An 18,743-nucleotide genomic window follows, 5' to 3' on the forward strand; every position below is an offset into this window, starting at 1 on the left:
AGGTTAATAAATAGTGAATATGGATTACAACAGGAAGTAAAGATTAGAAATTCGTTAATTGGGGGAAAAAGATATTGTTGTTATAAAATATGAAATTGGGAACTGCTAAATATGTGATATGAAATTCGGATTGGAGGGTGTCGAGGAAGTCTTTTAGCAATGTAAATATACGAGGAATCAAGAAGAAATAATTCTTCCTTTATTGTTTTGTTTTTATTGTTTTTGTGTTTTTATGTTAAGTGTAATGTTTTTCTTTTGTGTTTATGTTTTGTATTATAATATTTTTTGGGGGAAAAACAACAACAAATGAACTCTTTGCTCTCATAGCCTTTGACACCCCAACTATTTTACAACCCTTTCTGTTCTGCATCCACATACAGGGGTTTGCTTGGCAGGCAGACCTAATGGGCAGAGCACAGGAAGCTTCACTGAACAGTAGCAGTGGAGGAGAGTGCCGACTGCTGAAACTGTGAAGGCCCTGGGTCTTGACACAGCCCCACTGTTGTCCCAGAAGCACACGGCTCTCAAAGCTGTTTGCTGCACTGCTTAACTGTTTGGCAATGAAACAAAACCTTAACAGACTGGAGAGCTGGGTCCAAGTTAACAAAACGAATTTCAGCACGGACAAATGTAAGGTTCTGCACTTAGGCACAAAGAACCAGATGCGTAAATATGGGATGGGAGACACTTGCAGTAAATGTGAAAAGGATTCTAGGGGTCTTGGTGGACCACAAGTTTAACACGAGCCAGCAGTGTGATGCAGCGGCAAAAAAGGCTAATGCTTATTCTAGGGTGAATTTGCAGAAATATACAGTGGTACTTCGGGTTACATATGCTTCAGGTTACAGACTCCACTAACCCAGAAATAGTACCTTGGGTTAAGAACTTTGCTTCAGGATAGAACAGAAATCGTGCAGCAGCGGCGCAGCAGCAGCAGCGAGGGGTCCCATTAGCCAAAGTGGTGCTTCAGGTTAAGAACAGTTTCAGGTTAAGAACGGACCTCCGGAATGAATTAAGTACATAACCAGAGGTACCACTGTAGTGTCCATTTCAAGGACAGTAAGAGCTGTGGAACATGTGGAACGGTCTGCCTCAGAAGGCTGTAGATTCTTCTTCCTTGGAGGTTTTTCAGCAGAGGTTGGACGGCCATCTGCCATGGATGCTTTAGCTGAGATTCCTGCATCGCAGGGGGTTGGTCTAGATGACCTGGGGGTCCCTTCCAACTCTACGATTCTATGAGAAGAAAAAAGTCACTGGGCATCCTCAGAGAGAGGTACTTTCATGACACGCTTTCAGCGACATGGCTCACAAACACTTTCTCCTTTTTACAGAAGTGTATGCATATATCTGTCAATGGAGGGCAACATTTCACAAATGCACTTCCATTTGTTTGTGGCACAATAGCACCCGCTAGTCTTTTAGGAATCAGAAAACTCTTTTCCCACCCACTGCCATGGACTACAGCAACTGCCCCTCTGAATCAGTTTTTTTTTGGAGGGACTGGCTGTGCCCTAGTGCCTTCGAGAGACATTTGACACACCAAAATGAAGCGGGTGAAGCTTATACCAGGAAGTGTTTCACTCGGCAAAATTCCTGCAAATCAGGCACAGGAGCGGTGCCAGAAAAGAACAAATGGCTAATCCTAGTCCAGAGCCTAAACAGAAGGGTTATAGTGAGGTAAAAAAATTAAATTACTCGACTGTCCTAACCACCCCTTATGTGTCAAGCCTGACGAAGGATTCTGGAGAATTCAAAAGACCACAGTGGTACCTCGGGTTAAGTACTTAATTTGTTCCGGAGGTCTGTTCTTAACCTGAAACTGTTCTTAACCTGAAGCACCACTTTAGCTAATGGGGCCTCCTGCTGCTGCCGCGCCGCTGGAGCACGATTTCTGTTCTCATCCTGAAGCAAAGTTCTTAACCCAAGGTACTATTTCCGGGTTTGAGTCTGTAACCTGAAGCATATGTAACCCGAGGTACCACTGTACATACAACTTTGCCATGTTTTGCTTAGCCTAATAAAGGTGTCGCGTTAATATGGTTTCTGGATTTTCCTTATGGGATAACATGGCTGCCATTACTTTTTTGTTTTAAGGTCTCCATATTCTTCCTCCGTGGGCCAGGAGCCTGACGTGACAATCCTGAGACAAGATTTCAACACCAGAAGATATGGGTAGGCAAACTAAGGCCCAGATCTGGCCCAATCGCCTTCTCAATCCGGTCAGCGGATGGTCTGGGAATCAGCGTGTTTTTACATGAGTAGAATATGTCCTTTTATTTAAAATGCATCTCTGGGGTATTTGTGGGGCATAGGAATTTGTTCATCCCCCCCCCTTCAAAATATAGTCCAGCCCCCCACAAACTCTGAGGGACAGTGGACTGGCCCCCTGCTAGAAAAGTTTGCTGACCCCTGCCATAAGAGGATGCCATGAAATTGAAACAGGGCATTTTGACAGACACAGTGGCTCAGCAAGTTAGTCCTCCTTGGTCTGTCAGTTGATTCTTCTCCCTGGCTTGTCAGTTAATTCTTTTCCTGATACTGACCTGGCGGGACACATGGCTGCAAGTAGCTGCAAGCAGCCCAGGAAGCATGCAATCGACTCAGTTCTGGGAACACTTTGAAACGGCCTGACAAGAACTTCTTGGAACAAAGTATGCCTTGAGATCCTCCCTGGGCAGAGCAACGTACCAGCCAAGATAATGTTATTTCAAATGTTCCTTTTTGTGTGTGCTTTTAATACCAAAATGGGACTTGGGATTTCCCTCGCCACCTGCCCGTATCAAATTGCAAATACCCTAATCCTATTTGGGTTCCTTTCGTAAGAGCGTTTTAAAGCGTCCTTGTGGCCAGAACAGTCTTGACACCAGCACATTAGCAGGTTTCTGAGCTTTCGGATTAGCAAAATGGATAGGGTGCAGCGCATGGGGTTAAGGGAAATCTTGGTGGCACCTTGCGCTTATCCCTTGGCGGGCCCACAGAGCCACAAAGATGATCACGCCAAAATACGAGGCCCAGAAAGCTTCTCCGCATGGCAGAAACTGGGAGCCGTAGACAGCAGACTGTCGACAATAGCTACAGTTGAACCAGAGGTATTCCAAGTCTCAGTCACTCTTACATTTCTGCCGCCAGGTAGAGATGCCTGATACAGTGGTACCTTGGTTCCCGAACTTAATCCGTTCTGGGAGTCTGTTCGACTCTCGAAACCGTTCGAAAACCAAGGCGCAGCTTCCAATTGGCTGCGGGAGCTTCCTGCACTCAAGCGGAAGCCATGTCAGACGTTTGACTTCCAAAAAACATTCGCAAACCAGAACACTTACTTCCGGGTTTGCGGCGCCCGGGAGCCGATTTGTTCAACAACTAAGCCGTTCGGGAAACAAGGCACCACTGTACTGGGAGGCTGGCTGCTCACTGCTGTACTTTTATTTTATTTTCCACGGAACTGAATGGCAAGAAATATAACAGGGGACCCCACTGGGGTAGGAGCCAAACCTGTCCCAACAACCAGCAATATCTAGGACAGATATTATTCCACATCTGAGATACAGCTCTTTTTCTTTCTCCCCCGAACTAAAAAGGTTCCGAGTTTCTGGAATTCAAAAGGTTCCAAGTTGAGCGGGGTCTGCAATCGGTGACCTCGTTCAGATGGGGGCAAGATGATCTCCTTCGTTCCTGAGACTGCCCTTACTCAGGTTGTTGGAGCGGAAGGCAAAGTTGGCTCCACTCCAGTGGAATCAAGTACGACCCTAAACTTCTGGTCCATATATGCGAATGGCTGCCTGCTTGGGAAGGAGAACGAGAAGCAGAAGCGCAACATAGACTCCGAAAGCGTCTTAAATCTGTTCCCCCCAACCCAGCCATAGCAAATTTGCTAGCAAAGTTATGTTACTTTGAAGGCTCTTCAGTACATATTTGGCAGCAAAGCCCCAAGCCCTTAGCAGAATTGCTGGAAAGTTTTTACAGTTATTGTTTCTCTGAATTCTTGGGATTGATAAACATGACCGAGAAAGACAAAAAAAGTTGTTGTTTTTTAAATTCTCACAAGCGTCATATCACTGCCCACCATTAACTCTCAAGGTGTTGCTGGCCAGCAATCTGAGAAAACACACCTTACCGTTTTGGATGATGAAACTAGTCTGGATAACAAGATGGCTTGCTGACTCCTGGGTAATGTCTTTGCAGCCCCTCTAATCCTTGTGATGGATTAGAAACAGGGGAGACGTAAGGCAGGCGCAGTTTCACGTTGCCAGGAGGGCAATATTGCTCTGGCTTTTTAGAGAGAGGGAAGGGTTCAAATGTACCAGCAGGAGCCTGGTGTCAGGCTAAAAAATGAAAAGAGGTGATGCGAGTCACAGGTTAGGAAGAGAATAAAGACATGAACTACCCCAGGGGAACAACACACGCATACAGAGACACAAGCACACAGGACTAGTCTTGTAAATAGTGTGGTTTAATTTTGCCTAAAGTCCTCAATGCCTGATCCTGCTGTGGATAGCCCAGTCTGCATGGCCTCCTGCCCTGCTGGAGGGAGACTACTAGGTTTTTGATCCCAACTTTGTGGCTCACAGCTGCAAGCGGCAGGGTCCGTGGTGTGCCCTGGGGAGGCCAAACCCAAAGGGCCGACACCTGCTTCGTGTCAGCTGCACCCCGCCAACGCTCTGGTCCTCTACAAATCTATTCAGAGCATCTTCAGAACACCACAACCCCTCAAAAGGGACAGAAGCAGCAGAGGGGAAGGAAGAACCCGGAGTCGGGCGCTGAGCCGCCAAGACAACACGTTGCCGCTTTGGCCTTTGACGCAAGGAAACCAGAGCACAGAGAAGCCCTTCAACCCAAAAAACACTTTTGCCCAGTCAGACCAGAAAGCCAGAGGAGAAGGTTGGTTAGAAGAACTTGACGCCCCGCCCGTCGTCCAGGGTGATGATTTCAGCCTTGTGTTCCTGCTGCAGAGCTTGCAGAGCACGGAGAAGCATGGATTCTTCCAAGCCATGGAACTCTAGGAGAGGAGGAAACAGCCTCGGTTGAGGGATCTGGCAACCACACATAAAAGCTTCCACAAGATAAGCAGCAATCGCTACATCTGGTGGTAGAGAGTTCCACAGTGTAACCATGCACTGGGTCGAGAAATTCTGTCTGTCACTGGATGAACCTGGGTTCTAGTATTATGAGAAACAAAGGTTTTCCTCTTTTTATCCACACTGTGCATAATGCAGCCTTACTCACCTTTTTTTTTCTAAACTAGAAAAACTAGGGACGCGGGTGGCGCTGTGGGTTAAACCACAGAGCCTAGGACTTGCTGATCAAAAGGTCAGCGGTTCAAATCTCTGTGACAGGGTGAGCTCCTGTTGCTCAATCCCTGCTCCTGCCAACCTAGCAGTTCAAAAGCACCTCAAAGTGCAAGTAGATAAATAGGTACCGCTCCGGTGGGAAGGTAAACGGCGTTTCCGTATGCTGCTCTGGTTTGCCAGAAGCGGCTTAGTCATGCTGGCCACATGACCCGGAGGCTGTACGCCGGCTCCCTTGGCCAATAAAGCGAGATGAGTGCTGAACCCCAGAGTCAGTCACGACTGGACCTAATGGTCAGGGGTCCCTTTACCTTTTACCTAGAAAAACCCAAAGGTTGTAGATTTTCCTCCTACAGGAGTTGCTCCAATCACTTGATCATTTGGGTTGCCCGTTTCTACACTACAATGCAAAATTCTGCCAGGTGCAAGCAAAGCTACCTTCATTCTCTGTGTCATCGCCATTGGACAGCTCATACAAGGTGAAAACTGAGTTGGTCAACCCATTCTTTGACACCTGGGAACAGAAGAGGGAGGGGGGAAAGAGAATGTTAAAACTCTGACCCGCATTTATCAGTTTTCCAGTCTCAGATCAATAAGTCAATAAAAATGAAAAAAAATGTTAAACACAGCTTTTCGTAAAAGGAAAAAAAATCAGAGCACCAAAGCACAGCAACAAAAATAACAGGAGAAGAGAAAAAACAAACACACACAGTTTGAGCAATGTATCAGAAGGCCTTCGACATTGGGCACTGAAAATACATTAGAATAGACGCCAGGCAAGCCTCCTCGAGGAGAACATTTGAGTTGCGGGTTGCCTGCATTGAGAAGGCCTCTCTCCAAACACCATTTGCGCAACCTTCAGAGACAGGCAGGTTCACGCAAGAGATGGCATGTTTTTAGTTCCCAGCGCGTACGTGGCTTCAAAGATAAAAACAGCAGCATTTTAAAAACTGTGCTCGGAAACAGACCAGCGGCCCATGAAGAAATAAGATATTATTATTGGAAAACAAAAAGCAAAACCAAACAGATGCCGTGGTTAATTTGCTTCTCAAAGACCGCATCTCTGGAAGCCTTTTTCTTACTTTTCAAGCCCTCCAAAGCCGTTCATCAAGACTCAACGCAGGCAATCTGCTTGGGCTGGTGGGAATTTGTGCTTCCATGACTGCACTGCACAAGCACAGAATTTGCGTGTCAGGCAAGGAAAAAAATGTCCCTAGAATCTCAGTTTTCACTGGGAGAAATAACAGCAACTTTCTAGCACTTAACACTGTGGGGGGTGGGCAGAATGCCTGGTGAAACTTCAGAGTGTGGGAAGGGAGGAAGGAGCGGATTCAAGCATACAGTACCTCCATGACCTTAACCAATGGCTTTCAGGAGCACCATTAACCAATATGGGTTACACAGTCCAGAACCTGCTCTTACCCACTGATAGATGAGCTTGCCCCATTCTTCCGGACGCCGCCACATGATCAGAAAGCTAGATTTGTTTTTGTCAAGCCATTCAAGATTCCCTGGAATGAAGCAGAGCACTCACATAATATCAGGGCCCACTTGTACCTAAGACAAAAGACACTGAATCTCTCCTGTGTAAGAAGTCGATTACTTCTTAGATGAGTCTGTGCAAAAAAACATTAATGCTGTGATTTTAGTCACACTTACTTGGAAGTGAATCTCACTGAAATTGATGAGAATTGCTGCCAAATAAACATGTTTGGGATTAGGGATTTACATGACCCTCAAGTTTCATGATCTTCTTTCTACCCATATAACCATTTTGCACAGCATTATACACAGTGGCAGTTTTCCCCCATCCTGCCACCAAACAGAGAAAGATCCCACCAGAAATTTCAGCTTGAAGCGTATCTTTAAAAGTTAAACACCACAGACTTTCTGATTTCAGGAAATTTCTATCTTGGGGGGGGGGAAGCATTTTTTGTTCATTTCAGAATATTGACTTAAAATGTCTCCTGATGATTGTATACCCATTTTTATATTCAGCTGAAAAGCTCACACATCTCAAGATTTCAGAAGCAGGCTAATCTGGAGTTATCAAAACTTCTGTTGCCATTTCAAAATCACATCATTTTATCCCTGTTATCGGTGATGGCTGGTTGCTTTCTTTATCCCCAATTGGGATAAAGAAGGAAGTTCAAACTGTCTTATGGGCAGAGAAGTTTCATTTCCTGACCCACCTTTACTTGGGTAAGGAAGATGCTTTTGTTTTCCATGCCAGCTGTTAGACCCTGCCTGGCATTTTAAAATGAGAACTGGATAAAACAGTAAATGCAAAGTTAACTCAAAATCAACACAAACCAGAACCCACCTTTTTTCCTGAGTTCTTCTAACACCACAATGATGGATTCCAATGGGAGCTTTCCTGTTTCACAGTTAAGGAAACAGTCACTTGGCACAGGATAGGAAAAGGGTATACAGAAGTCGAGAAAATAATACAAAGTAGGACAAACTCAACTTAGGACAACTAAAGGAACCTGAAAGGTCTTGGTCTCAGAATTCAGGGCTTTTTTACTCAGAGCAGATCCAATGAAATTAATGAACCACAGTTAGTCATGTTTATTAAATTCAATGACTGTGCTTGGAGCAAAAAAGTGAAGCATTCTAGTTTCTCAAGGAGATGGCTCTTCTCTTTGCTGCAGTAACGCAGCAGATATGGTAACTTGCCCATCAAACCAAGCATGCAACCAACCCAACTCAGAATTTGGTCACTGAACTGGAAGGGATTTAAATGACATTAACTCAACCCTTTGCTTGAAGGGCAGGACCATCCATCAACCTCTCAACAGATCCACTAAGGCAACCCCAAACATGTGCAGAAGGCAGGCACCTGCAGAGCAAATAGCTTGAGATGTTTCAAGTAATTAAGTTCTATGTTGCAGGGGACGAAAACTATGGAGAAGTTTGATTCTACCTTGAATTTACATTGCAAAATTGGCTTCCTAATACTGTGCCGAGTAAGAAAACCCATCATCAACAAAAGCACAAAAGTAGGTCACTGCAGAAAAACAACCACCTATTTTATAGTAAGAGTAAAATAGTTGCATTGTACTTTTTAATGAACTAAAGTGGCAGGGTTGGGCAGAAAGTTCATTTCGCAGAACTCAAGAAGAGAGATATTCTGTGTAGCTGAAATGTATTCTGATACAATTCGCCCACCAGGAAATGTCAGCTACTGTCATCTAAGTCCCTCTGTTTTTAATAGATCCAACAGGGCAACTAATATTTTGAGGACATCTGCTCAACAGTGACCCAGACTGCAATACAGAGGGATGACATTTCAAAGAAAAATGAATATAAAAAAAAGTTTGGGAAGCAAAAACTTATCTTCTGCTCAGCAAAACTAAAAAGGCTAAAAGAGAACTCACATGCTGTTCTGGCCCAAGATGAGGCTAGAGCTGCTGACCTAGAAAAAAGCATTTGTTTAAAAATGCAAAGTCATTCTGTGTGCTTTTCCTTGTTCTGCAACACGATGAACAATTGCTGCAAGCCTGAACTGCTTCCAAGCCTGAACTGTGAACTGTTCTTCCATGACAGCAGCCAGCACTTTCATCTAAAGAAACAGCAGAATTCCTTTGCCTGCTCACCAGGGTAGGTAAGGCCGCCACAGGCTAGGGGGAGGAAGGATACGCTGCAGTTTCCAGTTGTTGAACAGTGGACTCTCTTGCGCCTCTGCGACAGTCATGGTGTAGAGCTTGTTGAGGCGGCAGTAGGAAAGCGCTAAGGAACACCAAGCCGTCAGCTGCTTCTGCCTCGTGTCCACATTGGGCTGCAACCTAAACGCAATCACAGGGACAGCTATAGCTCAGTCCATTTCAGAAATCCAGCTAAGCTAGTTCCAAAACAGAATCAAGAATTAGAAACTTCCCATCTCCTGTCAGAAAACCCTGGTGGTGATGATGATGATGATGTTCTGGGCCCAGTCGCGTGACTCAGGAGAGCTCAGAGCCCCTTGGCTGAAGCAACCGCTGCTTTTCCCCCTGAGCTGGCCAAGAGATGTGCCTCACATGAAAAATAGGGACAATGGCCGCCGAGACCGTATAACACCGGTCCTGAAAGACCTCCATTGGCTCCCAGTATGTTTCTGAGCACAATTCAAATCGTTGGTACTGACCTTTAAAGCCCTAAACTGCCCAGTATACCTAAAGGAGCATCTCCACCCCCTTTTTAAGGTAAATTCCCTTATTCCGAATAGGATTTCTCGCAAGAAAAGGGAAAAGTTGACAGCTATGCTCCACCTCCATTGTTCAGCCTGGACACTGAGATCCAGCTCCAAGGGCCTTCTGGCGATTCCCTTCCGGCAAGAAGTGAGATTACAGGGAACCAGACAGAGGGCGTTCTTGGTAGTGGCGCCCTCCCTGTGGAACGCCCTCCTGTCAGATGTCAAGGAAATAAACAACTATCTGACTTTTAGAAGACATCTGAAGGCAGCCCTGCTTAGGGAAGTTTTTAAGGCTTGATGTTTTATTGTGTTTTTAATATTCTGTGGGGAGCCGCCCAGAGTGGCTGGGGAAACCCAGCCAGATGGGTGGGGTATAAAGAATATATTATTACAGTCATACCTCGGGTTAAAATGGCTTCAGGTTGAGCGTTTTCAGGTTGTGTTCCGTGGTGACCCCGAAGTAACAGAACAGGTTACTTCTGGGTTTCGCCGCTCGTGCATGTGCAGACACTCAAAATGATGTCATGTGCATGTGCAGAAGCGGCGAATCACGACCCGCGCACGTGCAGACGCGGGTTACGTCCTGCTCAGGATGGGAATGGGCTCCGGAACGGATCCCGTTTGCATCCAGAGGTACCGCTGTATTCTTATTCTTATTATCAACAATTAAGAGCAGCAAGGCCTGGCAAGAATGAAAAAAACAATGGTTTTGGGCCTGCTTCCCTTTGGGCCAGGCAACTACCATAATAATAATAATAATAATAATAATAATAATAATAAAATTCCTTCCAGTAGCACCTTAAAGACCAACTAAGTTAGTTGGTCTTTAAGGTGCTACTGGAAGGAATTTTTTTATTTTGACTATGGCAGACCAACACGGCTACCTACCTATAATAATAATAATAATAATAATAATAATAATAATAATACTAAATAGTTTTATTTATACCCCACCCTCCTCAGCCAAGGCCGGGCTCAGGGCGGCTAACAACCAATAATAAAAACAAGTTGATTGGAATGCAACTTAAAAAACAAGGTTCAAGACAACATTTAAACATCTATGTTGTATCTGGGTGTCACCTTTCTGGGAAACGAAAACAAAAAGCAGCCAAGCACCAAACCGGGCGCCCTGAGCAGCAGGAGCAGCTGTGGGCCTTAGACTCACAGAAGCGCAGAGTTTGGAAGGGGGTCCCCAGGGTCATCTAGCCCAACCCGCAACTAGGGGGTTGGACTAGATGACCCTGGGGGGGACCCCTTCCAACTCTGCGGTTCCGTGTTCCGACGGGCTGCTTTAGAGGGTGCGCTCCCCCCTCCCCGCGGACTAAGGGGGCTGGCGGACTCGAGCGCGGGGCCGAGGAGGGGTCAGGAGGGGCGCCGGGGGACTCACGTGAAGAAGGGCGGGAAACTGTACTGCCAGGGCCACTCGAAACTCATCATCGCCTCTGGGGCGGAGCGGCGCTTCCGTCTCCCAGCGCCAACTCTCGGTCCGTCCCGAAGAGGCTCCCCCCGCGCCCCGCAAGCGCCACACGAAGGTTCCGGGCAGAAGCCTGGCCGAAGTTCCCCGCCTCGCGCGCCCATAGAGCTACGCGGCCCGCGAGAGCTGCGCGCCCTCCTCCGCCGCGGAGGGTGGTCGGGCGGTGGCAGCTGCTCATATTTCGCTGCTGCTGCTGCTGCTGCTGTTGTCGCTACCCGCGTGGTTTAAATATTGTGTTTTTATTATTGTTATTTACTTCTTTATTTCGTAAAAAATTAAAAAGCCTCTTGATAGTTTCTCTCTCTCTCTGTGTGTGCGTGTGTGCGCGCGCGCGTGTGTGTGTGTATATATATATATATATATATATATATATATATATATATATATATATATATATTGTGTGTGTGTGTGTAGTGTATGTATATATATATATATATTATAATAATATGTATGTGTATATATATATGTGTGTGTGTGTATGTGTGTGTACATATATATATATATGCAGGTTTTGGTGTCTTCGGGTGTCTTCCCGTGTAAGAGTCGGGGTGTCTGTGCGACGTTTCGACGAGGTCTCATCGTCGAAACGTCGCACAGACACCCCGACTCTTACACGGGAAGACACCCGAAGACACCAAAACCTGCATTCCTGTACCCGTGAAAATCTACGAAAGCATATATATATATATATATTAGCTTTAGCAACTAATCTACACTTAATGACCCACCCAGTGATATTCAGAATATCACTCATGAAATCACCCAAGATATCCCTCAAGTAATTAAGGAACAAAAGAAGAAAAGGCACACTAATCTAGGAACTTCCTCTCTGCCCAGAACGTTGGAGGCTATACACCACACCCCTCAACAGTATTTATAGGAACTCAAACACCAGATTCTGCTCTGTTCCAGTAACAAGAAGCCGAAAGCACCAGCCTGAAGATGACGAGTGAGACCTCGTCGAAACGTCGCCCAGACACCCCGACTCTTACACGGGAAGACACCCGAAGACACCAAAACCTGCATTCCTGTACCCGTGAAAATCTACGAAAGCATATATATATATATATATATATATATATATATATATATATATATATAATTGTGTGTGTAGTGTATGTATGTATGTATGTGTATATATAATAATAATAATAATAATAATAATAATAATAATAAGTATGTATGTGTATATATATATATGTGTGTGTGTGTGTGTACACGCAGACACACAATCAATACATACACAAAACACACACACATAAAATCAAGAGGCTTTTTAAGTTAGTTTTATACACACACACAAAAAACAACAACAACCAAGAGGCTTTTAAAGTTATATACTGTATATACACACACACACACCCCCACACACAGAGTGCTTTTTCTAGGGGTACATGGGTACGTATACCCCTAAACATTTTGTGAATCTTTGTACTTTTGTCCATTTATTGTATCTATTTTTCCCAATTTGAACTATAAAATGGTGGTTTTCTTGAGTCAAAATGAGAGTACAGTACCCCTAAACTTTTTTTAAAGAAAAAAAGCAGTGTGTGTGTGTGTGTGTGTGTGTACTCTCTTGGCTTTTAAAATTTATATAAGCTGCTTTGAGATGGCGATATATACATATATATACACACACACATATATACACACACGAAAGAGTAAAATCTTAAACACTTTCACGACTTTGAAAAAACATGCAAAAGTTGGAATGCTAAAACAGATTGAAAGCACCTTGGCTTTCTAAGTTTCTGGGTAGGCTTGTCTAAACAGGAATCCTTTTGGGGGGTTTTCCCAGCAGGTGCTGAAAGGAGTGAAGTTGAAGGCACCTGTTTAATGTCAATAGGCAGGGAGTTTGAAAGGGCAGGCGCTGCCACACTAAACCATAAAATATGGGACAGGTATTTGTAGTAGTGCCAATTCCGACGATCGGTTGATAAATATAGCAGCTGATATATAAAAACTAGGTAGATAGATAAAGAGTTAAGATAGAGTTCCTGTCAGGGGAAAAGGCAGGGTATTTTATTATTATTATTATTGATAATAATTGATCATCATAATAACTGTGGCAGCTTGCAAGTCTATGGAGCACAGTTTTTAAGAGACGAGTGGCGGCTGAATTTGGGTTTGGAAGTTGTCTTGAGAGCTTTAGGTTGGACCATTAGATTATCCATTCCTGCAACTCTGTGTATTTTGATGTGGATTGCACACACACACACACACAATTATTGATAAGAAATACGCTGAAAAACAAAAATAAGCAACTCTTAGCAGTGCACACCTCTAAGTTTGTGAATATACTTAAGGTAGATATGTAAGGAGGCCCATTTATAATTATATTTTGGGGACGATTCATGTTCATATGTTGCTGCCTTGTTTTATACTTTATGCATGTCCCGTGACCACATTATAAAGTAATTGTGTTCTGTGTTAGGGTTGCCATATCTCCAAAAGTGTAAATCGGGACAGATTTATTTATTTATTTTGCCCGAAGTTGTTGAGTTGCTGTTTTAGGGGAACCTTTTTTTTTTTTAGTAAAAGCTACAATAATTTTTGAGCTTTGCAGCTATTTTAAGGCATCTTCAGTACTATTTATACCCCTGTTGCTGGTTTTCCAGGACATTTGCCCGATTTTTGAAGAATAATCCAGAACGTGCAAAGGACAAATGAGAAATTATGCTTGTTATGTCTTCAGTGGTCTGTGTTTGCCTGTGCTTGAGTGTGGACTAAGGAATCTGAGCTCCTGTGTTCTGATTCGATACATGGTGTCCAATCACAGAACATTTCTGGATTTGGGCCTCTGCTATTGGCCCTTGAACTCTGAGTCATGATTTGCAGCTTGGACGTTTAGACAGCCAATCACGTTGGGAGTGGGAGTGGCCCAGGCTTTCAGGAATGTATATAAGCAGTTTCTTTGCCCCTGTTTCCCAGTTCTGTAGTTCAATAAAGGTTCTTGCTTTTCTCACTGTGTCTTGCCTCGTGGGAACCCACCTACACTTCAGTGCTGTTTATGTGGCCTGGCCTGGCCGGCACATGCACTGTACATGAGGGAGAGGGAAATTAATCTCGTGTGCACTGAGGGTGTTTTTGGGAGGGATATTTTTAAAGAAACTGTTCTTCTAGAATCTCTCTGGCTGAGTAACAAGAAGCCTCAGAGACATCAACCTCTGCCAAGAGACTAAGCAAGCAGCCCCTAATTATGATTATTTTATTTTATTATTTATACCTCACCCATCTGGCCAGATTGCCCACAATAAAAAGGATTTTATATATAAAAAAAACAGTCCTCGTGCATTTATGATCCGGGAAAATAGCGCTCATAATCAGTTACTGCTACTACTATGACTGCTATTATTATCTTTAAAAGAACGAGGAAGCTGTATTTCAATCCAGCAATTAAATAGGTTTTTCCAGTGTCAGGGCTGAGGACAGCTTGTTCTAAGGAAACGAACAATTTCCCGAAGCAATTAATTCAGAGGCTGCCAGTGCAAAGAGCCTCAAGCAGGGACTGGTTTAGATAACATCCAACACACCCATAGCCTTTTTTTCTTTTCTTTTTAAAATAAAGGCACAAGCAAATTATTTACAACTGTTAACAAAAGTCAAAAGCTCTCCTGTCTTTCTGAAGGGGCTGCTTCGGTTGCTTGTTTCCTCCTCCCTACCATCAGCAGTGCCTCACCTCTCCAAAAAGTGATGCCAGTTAGTTTCAAGGCCCAATGCAAAGTGCTGCTTTTGACCTATAAATGGCTAAGGACTGCAATACAGTGGTACCTCGGGTTGCAGACGCTTCAGGTTACAGACGCTTCAAGTTACAGACTCCGTTATCCCAGAAATATTACCTCGGGTTAAGAACTTTACCTCAGGATGAGAACAGAAATTGTGCTCTGGCGGTGTGGCGGCAGCGGGAGTCCCCATTAGCTAAAGTGGTACCTTAGGTTAAGAACAGTTTCATATTAAGAATGGACCTCCAGAATGAATTAAGTTCTTAACCTGAGGTACCACTGTACCTCCCGGACTGCCTCTCTCCATGGGAACCTACCTGGACCCTGAGATCATCACCTGACGCTCTTCTTCATGTGCCTCCTCCATGAGACGTCCGGAGGGTGGCAACATGAGAACGGGGCCTTTTCTTCAGTGGCTCCTTGTTTGTGCTCTCCCCAGAGAGGCTTGCCTGGTGCCTTCATTATAACACTTTTATTTATTTTTTTAAAAAATAATATTTATTACTTTTCCAAAAAATTTAAACACTAAAAAAACAACAATACAATACATTAAACTAACAAAACAAAACAAAAACAATAAAATAAATCAAACAATTTCATTATCCCATCTTTCATTCACTTATTTCCACGACCTCCTCACACCTCCCTTTTTGTTTTCCACTTCTGTTAATTATTCCAGCAATTCATTTCCATCTTCCTCTGTTTTCTATCCTATAATTATCTTAACTCATTCTAACCTTATTTTTTCCTTTCATACTCTATTAATCTATTTGTACTTAATTCCTTATAACATTTCTGCTAAAGCCATGTAACTTCATCCCACATTATAACACTTTTAGGTGCCAGGCGAAAACGGTCCTCTTCATCCAGGCTTTTGGATGAGTAACATCCAAAACTGTTTTAAATGTGTTTTAGGAGAGGGGATAATTGAATTGTTTTTGCTCTTTATTATTATGTGGTTTTTTTTGTTTTTGTTTCTTATATTGTCTTTTTATATATTGTGAACCGCCCTGAGATCTACGGATGAAGGGTGGTACACAAATTTAAATGCCGTATTTTTTGCTCTATAAGACTCACTTTTTCCCTCCTAAAAAGTAAGGGGAAATGTGTGTGCGTCTTATGGAGCGAATGCAGGCTGCGCAGCTATCCCAGAAGCCAGAACAGCAAGAGGGATTGCTGCTTTCACTGCACAGCGATCCCTCTTGCTGTTCTGGCTTCTGAGATTCAGATATTTTTTTTCTTGTTTTCCTCCTCCAAAAACTAGGTGCGTCTTGTGGTCTGGTGCGTCTTATAGAGCGAAAAATCCGGTAACAACAACAACCAATACCAGGCTGAAGGTCTACCAGGCTTGTGTGTTGAGCATGCTGCTTTATGGAAGTGAGTCATGGGCAACTGTAGCTTAAACCACTGAGCCTCTTGGGGTTGCGGATCAGAAGGTTGGCGGTTCGAATCCCCGCAACGGGGTGAGCTCTGTCCCAGCTCCTGCCAACCTAGCAATTCAAAAGCACGCCATTGCAAGTAGATAAATAGGTACCATTCTGGCTGGAAGGTAAACGGCGTTTCCGTGCGCTCTGGTTTCCGTCACGCTGTTCCGTTGCGCCAGAAGTGGTTTAGTCCTGCTGGCCACGTGACCCAGAACGCTGTCTGTGGACAAAGGCTGGCTCCCTTGGCCTGAAAGCGAGATGAGCGCTGCAACCCGATATTCGCCTTTGACTAGACTTAACCATCCAGGGATCCTTTACCTTTTTACGCTCGCCAGGAGTACAAATGCACTGCGTCAGGAAGATTTTGGGCAGGACAAGATTCCAAACAAAGATGTGCTCTCCCAAGCCCACATTCCCAGTATGTTTGCACTTTTACCTCAGCAGCATTTGCACTGCCTTGGTCATGTGCGTGGAATGCAAGCTGCCAACACAGTTCTAGTTTACAGGTTTTCTATCCTGGGGCAGCACAACCTATTTTTCTTTTGCCCCTTTTCTCAGCTCACCAAGCTCAAACCAGCCACCAGATTTAGGGTGGTGCGGGCGGTTCCCTCGTACAGGGCACCAAGCCGAGGGAGAGCAAAATAATAATAATAATAATAATAATAATAATAATAATAATAATAATAATACCTCTATTTATATGGGGTACCTACAGAGATCCATATTACCAAAGTCCACCCCTGCTCACACAACCCATTTTTGCACCAGTTCATTCACATGTATTAAAAAATTGCTCCCCTTTGCATGGATCCCCTGGCAACACCCCCCACCCTCCCTTTAACAGAGTTTGCAAAACACAAGGGACTTCCATCAGCCTGTTCATTGTCACCCTGATCTGTTTCATAGCTGTCAACGTTTCCCTTTTTTAAAGGGAATTTCCCTTATTCCGAATAGGATTCCTCGCAAGAAAAGGGAGAAGTTGAGAGCTATGATCTGTTTCCAAAATGTTTCCAGGATGCTTGGCTATTGATCCAGCATTCGTTCTGATTTGCTTCCTGGGAGGTTACACGACATCGCGTCAAGCAGCTGTTACCACACCGCTTCCAATGCATTCCCCCATCACTAAAAGCCCAGTTTGGGAAGGAAGCGTATTTGTTGTGTAAGTGCGCTAATCAGCTTCCGTTTTCTAGCTCCAGTTTGCTGGTATGTGATTGGATCCCCCCTCGACCCCCCAAAAATAGCAACGGTCTGGAAGTGCCCTTGATCATTAATGGGTGCTGCCACGAATAAAGTCAACGAGCACATTTGCAATCCTTTAGATTTTAATCATTGCTCCACTACACGGAGCATTCGTAAAGTGCCAACAGTGTGCAGGTGATGTATAGGAACACAGACAAGACATTGGGACACCTCGAATACCAGTTCACGTGTTCAGAATCTGACCTGACACGATCTTCCCCTGGGACTGTGAAGCCTAAGAATTGGAAAATTGGAAAAGTGGTATAATACCGACAAAAACAAATTATTGGAGTATTACAATATGTCCAAAACAATGGGAGAAATCGGAAGGATCTCAGAAGAGAAGGTAGACAAGGACTGGAAGGTGTTTAAAGGATATTTGCAAATTCATTTTGAGAAATCAGAACTCCTATTAGAATAAACAAGTTCCGTTATAAATACTGAAATACCAAATAATATGGATAACAATGTATAACAGAAAATGAAGTAGAAAGTTGGTTTAATAGTGTGTGAAGGAAAGTAACAGAAATGGAAAGAAATTGCAATTGAGTAGATTGGAAGTCTAACACGGGGTGGGGTGAGGGGTGAGGGACAGTGGTGGGAAAAGCATTGAATCTGGGTATGTTATGAATATTTTTAAGGATTGTATAAAATGTACGTTTGTTTGTATATCCGTAATATGTATGTATAAATGTATTAATGTTGAATTATTTCAATTAAAAAAGAAAGAAAGAATTGAACTATGGGACTGCCTGTTTGGAGACATCCTCACACTGACATCTTCCTGCCTGGCCCTACTATGTTTGCTTTTTGTCACTGTGGTAAGTGGAAGTGTTGTTGATGTTGTTATATTTAATTCTATCCCACTTTTCCCCCTGAGAGGAGCTCAAGGTGGCTCACAGGTGGGGTAATAATTTAAAAGCAAGCGGGTGGCACTGTGGGTTAAACCACAGAGCCTAGGACTTGCCAATCAGAAGGTCAGCAGTTCGAATCCCCGCGACGGGGTGAGCTCCCGCTGCTCGGTCCCTGCTCCTGCCAACCTAGCAGTTCGAAAGCACACCAAAAAGTGCAAGTAGATAAATAGGTACCATTCCGGCGGGAAGGTAAACGGCGTTTCTGTGCGCTGCTCTGGTTTGCCAGAAGCAGCTTAGTCATGCTGGCCACATGACCCGGAAGCTGCCTGCGGACAAACGCTGGCTCCCTTGGCCAATAAAGCGAGATGAGCGCCGCAACCCCAGAGTCGGTCACGACTGGACCTAATGGTCAGGGGTCCCATTACCTTTAATCATGTTGGGCAGCGTGTATGGAGGTCCTGGACTGCCCAGACGACAAGCAAAGAAGAAGAAGAGTTTGGATTTGATATCCCGCCTTTCACTCCCTTTAAGGAGTCTCAAAGCGGCTAACATTCTCCTTTCCCTTCCTCCAGTT

General features: G+C 44.2%; 1 protein-coding gene and 1 long non-coding RNA gene across 2 annotated transcripts; one reads left to right on the plus strand and one right to left on the minus strand.

Moving 5' to 3' along the window:
* Positions 1-528: 528 nt before the first annotated feature.
* On the plus strand, positions 529-3,792 carry LOC309516431. Its single transcript, XR_014212914.1, has 3 exons — positions 529-630; positions 2,095-2,172; positions 3,576-3,792. It is a non-coding gene; the product is annotated as an uncharacterized lncRNA (long non-coding RNA).
* A 634-nt stretch (positions 3,793-4,426) lies between these two features.
* VPS25 (vacuolar protein sorting 25 homolog) lies at positions 4,427-10,992 on the minus strand. Its single transcript, XM_082195166.1, has 6 exons — positions 10,844-10,992; positions 8,925-9,070; positions 7,606-7,659; positions 6,705-6,793; positions 5,721-5,796; positions 4,427-4,993 (listed from the first exon to the last, which is right to left on the minus strand). The coding sequence occupies exons 1-6, from the start codon at positions 10,891-10,893 to the stop codon at positions 4,881-4,883; spliced, it is 528 nt and encodes a 175-aa protein (XP_082051292.1). The 5' UTR covers positions 10,894-10,992; the 3' UTR covers positions 4,427-4,880.
* Between the last annotated feature and the right edge of the window lie 7,751 nt (positions 10,993-18,743).

This window comes from Podarcis vaucheri, assembly GCF_965113315.1.
Source record: "Podarcis vaucheri genome assembly, chromosome: 13".
Lineage (NCBI taxonomy): Eukaryota > Metazoa > Chordata > Lepidosauria > Squamata > Lacertidae > Podarcis > Podarcis vaucheri.

Coding starts and splice junctions, on each gene's coding strand:
- VPS25 (XM_082195166.1), bottom strand. CDS start 10,893: ATGATGAGTTTCGAGTGGCCCTGGCAGTACAGTTTCCCGCCCTTCTTC. Junction 7,660..8,924: donor CAACAACTGGAAACTGCAGC/GTATCCTTCCTC, acceptor ACTGTGAAACAG/GAAAGCTCCCATTGGAATCC. Junction 4,994..5,720: donor CGATGACACAGAGAATGAAG/GTAGCTTTGCTT, acceptor CTCCTCTCCTAG/AGTTCCATGGCTTGGAAGAA.